The following is a 12,771-nucleotide window of genomic DNA, read 5'->3' as shown; positions in this document are numbered from 1 at the left end:
AGGACAGAGGAGAACTGCCCTATAGGGTTTCCAAGACTCATCTTTACAGAAGCAGACTGCCACACCTTTCTTGCTTAGCCACTGGTGGGTTCCTACCGCCAATCTTTCAGTTAGCAGCAGAGTGCTTAACCACTTAACACCCCCCAGGGTTTTTTAATTCCAGTCATACCATGTACTATTTATGTGACTTGGAAATATTACTTAATCTTTCAGTTTCCTTATCTGTAAAACAGGGACAATTATTTGGTTTACCTTATAGATTTGTTGTGAAGATTAAATGGATTAATACATTAAAGCACATGGATGACTGCCCATACCAAAACAAAAAAACAAACCAGTTGCTGTCAAGTCGATCCGGCTCATAGTGACCCTATAGGACGGAGTAGAGCTGCCCCATAGGATTTCCAAGGGGTGGCTGGTGGATTTGAACTGCCAACCTTTTGGTTAGCAGCAAAGCTCTTAACCACTGCGTTACCAGGCCCATAGTAAATGCTTAATAAATATTCATCACTTCTGACATCAAACTTAGATGATAACGAGAGCCACTTTGACTGATTTGAGGTGAATTTTTATTACTCACTGTCAAGGCAAATAAAAACGTTCGCTTTCATGAGCATCAGAAAGAAACAAGAACCAGTGTAGCACTATACAAATGTGTGATTTGCTCATCACACAACTCCAGGGGGCACCGTTCACATTCTAGTTTATATGAATTGCACCTCCTAGAGTTGTACAGTCTGCAGCCTGGGCAGCCGTGCAGCCGCTCTGAGAGAAGAATGTGCAGATCAGGTAGATTCAGATATTCGTATTATAGTTATGAATAGTAATCAGATGCCTACGTAATTTCTTTGTGATGAACATCTCAAAGCAAGCCCTCACCTTAGGCTATCACATTGACTGTTTTGACTCTTTTTACTGGCAAGGAAGAGCCAAAGGCTAAGACCTTTATGACAAACCTCATGGGCCTGAGTGTTCTAACCAGATGGAAACCAGTTTCAGGTATTGAGCAAGTGGGAGTGCTAACTGGTAGAAGTAATTACATCTTTCCTGAACTTCTGCACAAGTCAGGCTTACTAGGCAGAATTACTTGGCAAGATTATTTTGATTTTAGAACCTGAACTTTAACGGAGGTTCAGGAGGAAATTTATCTTCATATATATTGGAAACTGGGTTGTTTCATCAGTCAAAAGGAAAGATACCTCAAACATTTTCCTTCTGTTAAAAGTTTGGGCTATTTTCACCTGAAATTCTTTTTCTAAAAATTTAATCTTTGGGTGATCTATAGAACAAGGTTGTTGAAGAGCGTTCTGCTGTATTTAGAACATGTCCTAAAGTAGAATATGATATTTTAAACTACTTCCCTCTTTTTTCACCACGACCATCAACTTCTTTAAAATTCTTGGGTTTCAAGAACACCAAAGACACAAGGAAAATATGAGCCCAAGAGACAGAAAGGGCCACATAAACCAGAGATTCCATCAGCCTGAGACCAGAAGAATTAGATGGTGCCCAGCTACCACCAATGACGGCGCCGTCAGGGAACACAGCAGAGAATCCCTGATGGAGCAGGAGAAAAGTGGGGTGCAGAACTCAAATTCTAGTAAAAATACCAGACTTAACGGTCTGACTAAGACTGGAGGGACCCCAGAAGACACGGCCCCCAGACTCTGTTAGCTGAAAACTGAAACCATTCTCTAAGCCAACTCTTCAGACAAAGGTTAGACTGGACTATAAGACATAAAATGATACTGGTGAGGAGTGTGCATCTCAGCTTAAGTAGATACATGAGTCTAGGTGGGCAGCTCCTGTCTGGGGGAGAGATGAGAAGGCAGAGGGGAACAGGGGCTGGTTGGGTAGACACAGGAAATACAGGGTGGAGAGGAGGAGTGTGCTCTCACAGTATAGGGAGAGCAACTAGGGTCACATAACAATGTGTGTGTAAGTTTTTGTCTGAGAAACTGACTTGAATTGTAATCTTTCACTTAAAGCACGATAAACAAACAAAAATCCTTGGGTTTCACACATATGTAGCTTAGTTTTGTAAAGAGTAAATTTTTACCTAATGCAGTAACATGAAATTAAATAGCTTTTTTTTTTTTTTATTGTCCAGATCCTTATAGGAATGTTATATGACAAACTGTGTTTCACATTTTATTGACTAAAAACCACTGGACAATGGTCTTCTTTGAAGACAATGTTTTTTGTCAAAAAGTTTAATCCCTGGGGATAAGCATTGTTCAAACACAAATCCTTTCCCCCAAAATGTTTATTTTGTATAGGGTAAAATGGATCAAACAAACATAGGAACTTGATAAATACTACCTTTTATTTTTTTTTTACTTCTGTTAATAGCTAAGTGTTCCCCATGCCTGTCCCTCCAAAATAATTAGTCATCTAGAAGACTGAAGAATTGAAATTTTGAATAAACCTTCAAGTTTGAAAACATGCTATTTTCCCACACTCACCATTCTATTCAGTTAAATTACAGCTTTTACATTTTATTATCGAATTTCAAAATATAACTGCTTTTTGATATGCTATTTAGCTCAAGAAAAAAGAAGGTCTTTCTTCACCTATTAAAACTGGTGTTGGCTATATTTTAAATGTTAAGGCGGAATATTAAGAAGTTATCAAGACACTCCTTAGGTTCACCCTTCAGCCAAACATTAGACAGGCCCATAAAACAAAGCAAGACTAAAGGGGCACACCAGCCCACGTGCCAGGACTAGAAGGCAGGAGGGCACAAAAAAGCTGGTAATGGGGAACCCAGGGTTGAGAAGGGAGAGTGTTGACATGTCGTGGGGTTGTTAACCAATGTCATAAAACAATATGTGTACTAACTATTTAATGAGAAGCTAGTTTGTTCTGTAAAAAAAAAAAAAATTTTTTTAAACCTTCATCTAAATTATGATTAATAAATAAATGAAGAATTAAAAAAAAGGAAGTTATCAAGAATCATTATCCTTACTAAAATATCATGAATGGTAAGGATTAGAGTCTTACAAGGCACTTTACACTTTTCAAAGCACTTATTTTGCACAGTATCGTATTATTCTCACAGTGGCAGTTTTAGTTAGGGAGGGTGGGTATGGTCATTCTTTTTTGACAGTTGAGGAAACAAAACCTGGGGTGAGTCAGTGGTACAATCATACATTGAAGCCTTTGACTTGTTATTATTTCCTTCCTCTCTAGGCAACTCTTGTATGGTCATGGTATGGTGGAATTATCTCAAACCCTCCCAACCTGTCTTCCAACTTCCAGTCTCCCACCCTTCAACAACAAAAGGTGTGCATTCCCACTCAATAATTCTTTTAAAAACATTGCTTTTTTTCCCCCCATCACTATACTAATTCAAAACTGGGTGGTTTGTATTTCTAAAAGGATTCCATTAGCCTTCACAGAGTGCACTTGTCAATCTGACCTTCATCTGCCTTTCCAAACTCATGTCCAGATTGTCCAGCCCAAACTGTCATCCCAGCCAAACCAGTATGTTCATTGCCCCTAGGCACATACTGTAATCCCACCATCTTTTGCTTATGCTGGTCTGACAATTGAAAATTTCCTTTTGGGTCCTATACTTAGCAAAACGCAGCTCAAATTTCACCTAGCCTACAAAGCCTTCTTTGCCTACCTCACTCCTGCCTAATACTGCTGTCTACTAATAACATTAATAGTGAACAAGCGCTGTCCGATAGAAATATAATGGGAGCTACAGATGAGAGCCATATATGTAATTTGAAATTTTCTAGTATCCACATAAGAAGCCCTGGTGGAACAATGGTTAAGCACTAAGCTGCTAACAGAAAGGTTGGTGATTGAACCCATCCAACCGCTTTGCTGCAGAAAGACCTGGCAATCTGTTTCTGTAAAGATTGCAGCCAAGAAAACCCTATGGGACAGTTCCACCCTGTCACATGAGGTCCCTATGAGTCAAAAATCGACTCGATGGTACCTAAAAGCAACAGCATCCACACTAAGAAAGGTTAAAAAAAAAAAAAAGTAATTTTAACAATATATTTTATTTAATCCAGTATATCTAAAACACCACCATTTCAACATGTAGTCAATATAAAATTATTAATCAGATATTTTACTTCTTTTTACACTGAATCTTCAAAATCTCATTTTATACTTACCAACCAACCAGAAACCCTGGTGGCATAGTGGTTAAGTGCTATACCTGCTAATCAAAAGGTCGGCAGTTCAAATCCACCAGGCGCTTCTTGGAAACTATGGGGCAATTCTACTCTGTCCTATATGTTCCCTATGAATCGGAATCAACTCAATGGCAACAGGTTTGGTTTTTTTTTCACCAACCAACAAGTCATTTTGCCATTGATCTGATTCCGACTTGGCGGGAGACCACATACATGTCAGAGTAGAACTATATTTCATTGGGTTCTCAGTGGCTGATTTTTGGGAAGTTTTATACTTACAACACCCCTCAATTCAGACCAGCCGCATTTCTAATGCTGAGTTGCCACATGTGGTTAGTGGCCACCATATTGGACAAAGCGGGTCTAGACCACTCATTTTGATAATTACATATGAAGTTATATTTTTGTTTAAATTCTGTGTGTATGTGTGAAATTTTCCAGAGGGGAGAATAATGTCTTATATTTCATAGTTTCCTTCATGACTAGCATTGTGCAGGGGAGGGTGTTATAGTTTAGAGAGGGCTCATTCAATCATTCATTACTCATTCTTCAAACAATTAAGTGTCCACTATAATATAGCTATTATTGTAGGTATTGGAAGTACAAAGATGGATAAAACAGCCCTCATTATAAAAAGCTCACAGTCAGTCTAGAACAGAGGGATAATTGTGAATACTCTTATAAGTCAGAGCAGGAAGAAAAGCTCCTCCAAGCATGTTGCATTCCAATTCTACACCCTTGTGCCAATCTGTTCCAACATCCCCCGCCACATAGCTCCTATCTTCTCAAGCTTGGTCACTGATTTGGGCATATGGGTTATCAGGCTACCTGAAGTTTAGTCCAGAAAAGACCATCTGGAAAAGTCATACAATTGCCACGTTTCTCTTTACATCATTCTTTAAATGAACTCATTAGATAACAAAATATTACCTAATTATATAATACTATATAATAATTGTCGTAAGTCCTATAGCTACATTGTCATAATACAAACAGAATCTTAGGGTGGGATGATACTCATTTTCCGCTTGGACGTTGCCTTGAGAGAGAAGGCTGCAAAACTCACTAACTCACAAGGTAGCCTATTCTAATTTTAGCCAAGTTTACATTTTAGAAAGTTCTTCCTTGATATTTATCTCTCTGTAACCTCTTGAAGTCCAATTATCTCTCTTTTTTCGGGGGGGGGGGCGTAAAGAATCCCATAGCTGTTGAGTTGCTTCCCACTCATAGAGACCATATAGGACAGAGTAGAATTACCCCATAGGGTTTCCAAGGCTGTAATCTTGATGGAAACAGATTGCTATGCCTTCCTCCCATACAACAGATGGGGGGTTCAAACAGCCAAACTTCTGGTTGTCAGTCAAGCCTTTAATCATTGCACCAACAAACCAAAAAAAAAAAAAAAAAAACCCACACCCACTGCCATTGAGTCAGTTCCGACTCATAATGACCCTATAGGACAGAGCAGAACTGCCCCATAGTGCTTCCAAGGAGTGGCTGGTGGATTCAAACTGCCAGCCTTTTGGTTAGCAGCCAAACTCTTAACCAATACACCAGGGATCCCATTGCACCACCGGGGCTCCTTTTTTGATAAGAAAATGAGGTAAACTGATACCTAGTCAAATGAGGTAGATTGATGCCTAGATAAATTGATGCCTTGATAGTGAGAATTAGTATTTCAACATTTTTTATGTTAATTTATAATTCAGTATTATGATTTCTTGTTGTAACTGAGAATGTTGTGACTTTTTTCCTCAAAAAAAAAAAAAAAAAAAAAACCACATTTAAAAAACATACTAATCTGTAACATCCAAGCTGGTGCTTTGCTCTCCAGGTCACTTCTCTTTTAGATAACATTATATAAAACTTTCCCAATCAACCAAAGTATAATTTCTTTCCTGAAAAATTGCTTATAAAATGTTGCATACCCTGTGTGGTGGAGAGGGGTTGTTCGATGTTTGATGCTGCTTTGTCTATTAAATAGGGTCCTCACCTACCCACATGAAGGGCCTAAGGGCTGGTGGCTCCACCCACGTCTCCTAGCCACCCGCAACAGGGGTCCAAGGATAAGTGGTGCCTCCCAGTCCTTACAACCAAAAGCATTGGGTACCTATGGTCCATCTGCAGAACCCACCCACCTGTGTGCTCTAGAGAACAGGGACACGCTTTCCTCACAGACACTTGGGGGATGGTTGTCAGCCCCCTGCCTTGTTCAGAGTGTGATCCCCTGCTGCAACCAGATACCTGTACCTACACCAATCACCCCTGCACCTCTGAGACTGTAGGACAGAACCTGTACCACACGCTTGATGACCAACTACCTGGACACCTGAGCTGAATCCATAAAAGAAAAGTGAATGGACTCCTAGGCTCATATACCTGATAAAAGCTCTTGCCATCTGGTGACAGGACGTTAGAGCTTCAAAGGAGAAAATAATCAAGCTAGCTCACTCAAAGCAACCTATTTGGGCATATCAAAACAAAACAAAGCAAGAAGCTGGGATACAGGAAGCAAACATAAAATAAACTAATACAATAACTTATAGACAGCTTGGAGACAACAGTCAGTATCAAATCACATCAAGATCCAGACCATGATCGCATCAACAAGCTCTCAAAACAAAGACTCAAGGAATCTTCTGGATGAAGGTGCCTCCCTGGAATTACCAGATACAGAATACAAAAGATTAATATACAGAACCCTTCAAGACATCAGGAACGAGATCAGGAAGGAGATCAGGCAAAATGCAGAACAAGCCAAGGAACACACAGATAAAGCAGTTGAAGAAATTAAAAAGGTTATTCAAGAACAGAATGAAAAATTTAATAAGGTGCAAGAATCCATAGAAAGACAGCAATCAGAAATTCAGAAGATTAACAACAAAATTACAGAATTTGACAACTCGATAGAAAGTCAGAGGAGCAAAACTAAGGAAGTGGAAGGCAGAATTAGTGAGACTGAAGATAGAACACGTGGTACCAATGTATTTGAAGAAAAATCAGATAAAAGAATTAAAAAAATGAAGAAACCCTAAGAATCATGTGACACTGTATCAAGAGAAATAATTTATAAGTGATTGGAGTACCAGAATAGGGAGGGATAACAGAAAATACAGAGAGAATTGCTGAAGATTTGTTGGCAGAAAACTTCCCTGATATTGTGAAAAATGAGAAAATACCTATCCAAGATGCTCATCGAACTCCACATAAGGTAGATCTCAAAAGAAAGTCACCAAGACATATTATAATCAAACTTGCCAAAACCAAAGATAAAGAGAGAATTTTAAGACTGGCTAGGGGTAAACAAAAAGTCACCTACAAAGGAGAGTCAATAAGAATAAGCTCAGACTACTTGGCAGAAACCATGCAGGCAAGAGGACAATGGGATGACTTATAGAAAGCATTGAAAGAAAAAAAAAATTGTCAGCCAAGAATCATATATCCAGCAAAACTGTCTCTCAAATATGAAGGTGAAAGTAGGATATTTCCAGATAAATAGAAGTTTAGGGAATTTGTAAAAACCAAACCAAAACTACAATAAATATTAAAGAGAGTTGTCTGGTTAGAAAATCAATAATATCAGATATCAACCCAAGACTAGAACACAGGACAGAGCAACCAGATGTCAACCCAGATAGGGAAATCACAAAAATAAATCAAGACAAAAAATGCTCAGAACAGGGAAACAGTAATGTCATTATGTAAAAGAAGACAACATTAAAACGATAATGAGGGACTAAAAAAATGTAGTCATAGATCTTTAATATGGAGAGGAAGTCAAGGCAATATAAAGAAATAAAAAGAGGTGTGGTGGGGTGTGAGGAAGGTGCATGTGACTATTCAGGGAGGGAGGTCTTTGTGGTGATGGACTAGCTCTATATCTTGATTGCAGAGGTAGTTACATGAATCTACACATGTGATAAAATCACTAAAACTTTATACTCACATTGTACCAATGTCAGTTTCCTGGTCTTGATATCATACTATAGATTCATAAGATGTAACCATTGAGAGAAACTGCATGAGGGGTACACGGGACCTCTCTCTACTGCCTTTCCCACTTCTTAGGAATCAGTAATTATTTCAAAATAAAAAGTGAAAAAAAGTTGCATATCTTTTTTTTTTCAAAGGCTGACTATATTGCATAGATGATGGCTAAACATAAATACTGTTTTGTTAATAACCCTCCCAGCTTCTCTAGAGTCAAACATTTCTTTGATTCTAACTCAGCAATCTCTGACTATTTTAAAAACATGTCAGGGATCAAGACCAGGCATGTAGAACTCTTAGCCATATGCTTAATAGATAGGTAACCTCGGGAAAAAGAAGTTGCTCTTTTTTTATGTGTTTTAGTTTGTGTGTAAGAAAGGCAAGTAAAAGCATTCCTTTGAAGGAAATGAAGACAGTGTTGTGGAAAATGTAATCTGAGCGTAGGATCACTTAACTTCAGAAACTAAAGAAACACTAAATGGTGACTCCAGATTCATTTCTCTCTGGTTAATTTCTCTATGTAAAATACAACATTAAAAAAAAACAACAACGAAAGGAGGACATTGGTAATCTCCATAATTTCATTTATAGAAGTTTACTTTCACTGTACTCTTTTATAATTTCTAATCAGGATTTAGCAAATATAATATTCTCCCGAAAGAGAGGAAACATGGAAAATTCACAAGTTTAAAATAAAAACAGGACTTACCATTAAAATGGCCAGAGTCCCCGTGGTTCTGAGAGAGAGCCAACTCATTGTCTCTGACTGACTCCCTGCAGGGACAAATCCTAGTGAGCTGCTGTTCGGTTCTTCCAATGCTGTGAATGTGACAGCCACAAAAGCCCTTCAGCAGTGTCTCTGCCTCTGCAGAAGTCTACAGATGGCCTGTTAGGCGGTTCCTCCCCACCCTAAACCCAGGATTGCTTTCACCAGAAAAGCTTGCATCACTTTTGCTTCCAGGTAAAAACTTAGACACACCTCAATTCCTAATGCAATGAAATCCTTTGTTGGAAGCTGAAAGAAAAGCTCCAAGGACAGATTTAATAGGAAAGTACCAGATGAATAATAAACTAATCATGACATGGAACTGTAAAAGCTAGCCCTGATCACACTGAAAAAGAATCTGGCTGGCCTCTCCTCATTGTTGGAGTGAAAAATGAAAAGCAACAGAGAACATACAAAATCTCATCAAAACCTAAGCTGTGGTACAGTATTTTCAGTGTGAGTTTGTATAGGCAGTATATAGAAGTTTTAAACAATAATATAATATATTGAAAAAAAAAAAAAAACCTGTTGCTGTCAATTCCAACTAATAGCAACCCTATAGAACAGAGCAGTACTGCCCCACAGGGTTTCCAAAGAGCAGCTGGCTGGGTGGTGGATTCAAACGGACGACCTTTTGGTTAACAGCTGAACGCTTAACCACTGTGCCATCAGGGCTCCATAATACATCCAAAGTAACTACAAATCCAGAGAAGAAAAACATCACATCAAGCAACTATTCATGCAGGTTTTGAATGAAAACAATTAGAAATAAAATTGGAGTAAACAGTGACATGGTGCCTTGGATGTTTGCATCACAAAATCAGATCTCTGATAATACTCAGATACTGTCTTTCCTATTTCATTTGTTTTCATGCATAACTTTTGCAAGTGAGGTAGTGGTCTTTCTGCTCTTCTTATTACTCAAGACATTTCCCCCAGAGCAGTCTATTTTGCTTCCTGCTCCATATTGTATACTCCTAAATGTTTGGACCCTAAACCAAGTTAGAGGGGGTTAGGCGAAAAACTGCCAACAGCATTTTAGTTTGTTTGTAGAGCTAGAGTTCAAAGCATTTTAAAAAGTTCCAGAATGTTTAGAAAAAGCTTTGATAGAATAACAATTTTATCTTTGGAAGTATTTATGCATCAGGTGTGGGAAGACCTTTAGTTTCAGGGAAACCATTTAATCACAGAGTATTTTATGGAGAAATGATTGTGTAGTCTAGCGGTTAGAAAAAACAGCTTGTAGACAAACACAAAATTGTAGTTTTGTAATGAAGCTGTTAGCAATAAAGTTTTATTGGAAAACAGCTACGTCCATTTGTTTATGTACTGTCAGGGGCTGCTTTGTGCTACAACAGCAGGCTGAAGCAGAGCTGAGGAGCTGGACAGAGACCGTGTGGCCCGCAAAGCCAAAATATTTACTATCTGGTTCTTTAAAGAAAAAGTTTGCTGCCCCTTGATACAGTGCGCCACTTACCTTAAATAGTGTTTGTGATGAACCTGATGGGTGTTGACTCTAATAGAGAAATAGGGAATTTTAAAAGCCTTCTTCCACTTGGAAAGAGAATTTCTGAAGACGAGGTTTGATTTCCTTTGTAGAGTTCACCCTAAATTCTAGCTATGTATATTTTAAGCATATTTTTTTAAAAAAAACTTGAATCTGAAAGTGAACTATCAGTGAGAGGATCCTTTCCAACATGGAACCGAGGCCTAGGGCAAAGTTTTTTCTGAATTAGGAAGCAGTTTTTCTATGACTATTAAAAAAAAAAAAAAAACCCAAACCCAGTGCCATCGAGTCGATTCCGATGAGTCTATGACTATACTAGTAAATAAATGCAAGTGGATAGAAGCTGTGATGAGCTTATTATATTTATTAATGATTTGCACAGTGTGGAATTCAGAGACCAAAATATTGGTTGCTTTTCTGTTAAGATTTAAATTAACTAAATTAAGATTAATAATTAATAATAATAATTTTATTAATTATTAAATAATTAAATTAAAATTTAAATTAACCATGCAGGTCTGACCACCTAACGTTCCCATTAAAGGAGCATTGTAGAAAGGGGTGACAAATCCCACCCTGCACTCTATAGGCTCTCTAACCTTTTTTCCATGTGCTCTTGGCAATGCTTCAAACCAATACCTGGGAACCTGAGTAAGGAAATAAAGCACCCTGATGTTGTGTTCACATATACATGGTGGTAGGAAGTCAATATGGAAGTTACTCCCATTGGAGAGTGCATTTGCACACAGCTTCTGGACTAAGCAGGGCTTTCACTTGCTCTTTTCATTTATGTTTGTTTAAAAAAAAAAAAAAAAAAAGGAGGATTTTCCAGTGGTTTCTGGTGAGTGGCTATGTTATTATTCTCTGGATAGTGACGTTAGAAATCAAAGCCCAACTTGAGACTGGCTCTTACTCATGAGGCTGAAATAAAAATAAGAATCATAACAATAATAATCTTAATTGTTAACAGGGAGCCTGATTGCATGAGTATGTTATGCTTCATTTCATGTACCATTTAAAAAATAAGGGGGTTGGAAGTAGGTAGAACACCACAGATTTAAAAGGCTAAGGAAGACTTTTTTTTTTTGGCTAGAAATTGAGCTATATTTTACAGTGGAGTAAGAAGTGAAGTAGTAGGAAGAAGTATTTATTCAAATGAACAGTGTTCTCAGAGGTTTCCATGGTGTTTCTAATGGTCGTTATCTAAAACAGTTCTCTGATCCATCAAGTGAAGAATGTTAGTGAAACTTAACCTTCATTGGCTTTTGTTTGATTGGAAACGGGCATGTGATATATCTTATATGTTAGGCATTACTACTCTGATATTTAATTGTTCTTGAGTACCCATAAATACATGAATTAAGATATTAGCTGTACAAACCATGCATTAACAAAATTGTGCATACATCCTGAAGGCTGAACTTGCCCTGCAAAAGCAGTGACCCATCACACCTTTGTACTTAGCATCATCACCTGAAGGGACCCGGAAATGTCAGAGGATGTAATTTTGCATCTGCCGAGAATCGTCTGCCCTTTAGTAATTAGTGAAAATGGAGCTGGTGAGCCAATTGAATGATTTTCTTTTTGATAGTATGTAACGTGGTTCACCATCCTTTTGTGGTCCCTGGAATTATTTCTTTAAAAAGGTTTGTGTAATTTTTACCATATATGGATTCAAATCTAAACTTCAGAAGGGTAAATATGGGTGAATACATACATTTTAAAATTTTACTTCTGCCCTGGATCAACGTCAGCCGCCTTTTGCTCTGATTTAGTCTGATTAAGTAATTGCTTCTTCGTGGTGGTATTTTGGTAAGGTAATATGTAAGAGTGAATGAGGACTTTTCCAAATGAACAGCATGCTCACTTCAACAAAGTATTTATTTTAGCTAAAGCGTTTCTTCGCTTTGGTTGTTGTGGTTGGTTGGAGATGAAATCAGCAAGGTTGGTTCTACATACAAAATATATCATGCATCAATTTGGCGCCTTCCTTCTCTCTGCTTCCACACTAGCCAAATTCCTAACATCTCTCATGTGGCTTAAGCGATAGGCCTGTACCTAAGCTCTCACTGCTTTCTTGCCTTTCACACCCTATCTACTCCTCACGCAGCAGCCCGATTGCTATTTTTAAAAAAGATAGTGGCTTCTAGTGCACTTGGAACAGAATCAAAACAGCCTGTCATGGCCTCTAGGAAACTGCCTGATCTATCCTCTGTTTTCTTTTCCAACCTCATCATACCCCTCCCCTTCCTGTGCACCTTCCTTTTGTTCTTCAAAGGCCCCAAAATCTCTTTTGCCTCAGGTCTTCACTCATTTTCTCTCCCTCTCGGCCAGCTTCCTCTCATTCATCA

General features: G+C 38.2%; 1 protein-coding gene across 1 annotated transcript in view; it reads right to left on the bottom strand.

Annotated features, from left to right (window-relative positions):
• The window catches only part of DSG3 (desmoglein 3), a 35,494-nt gene extending 26,586 nt beyond the window's left edge, over window positions 1-8,908 (bottom strand). Inside the window, 1 exon segment of the mRNA XM_049900314.1 lies at window positions 8,857-8,908. Coding sequence (XP_049756271.1) covers window positions 8,857-8,904 — 48 coding nt within the window. The 5' untranslated portion in view covers window positions 8,905-8,908.
• Between the last annotated feature and the right edge of the window lie 3,863 nt (window positions 8,909-12,771).

The sequence above is a fragment of the Elephas maximus genome, chromosome 11, assembly GCF_024166365.1.
Source record: "Elephas maximus indicus isolate mEleMax1 chromosome 11, mEleMax1 primary haplotype, whole genome shotgun sequence".
NCBI classification, from domain to species: domain Eukaryota; kingdom Metazoa; phylum Chordata; class Mammalia; order Proboscidea; family Elephantidae; genus Elephas; species Elephas maximus.
Note: the sequence above shows the minus strand (reverse complement) of the source record. Positions and strands in the feature narration are given on the sequence as shown.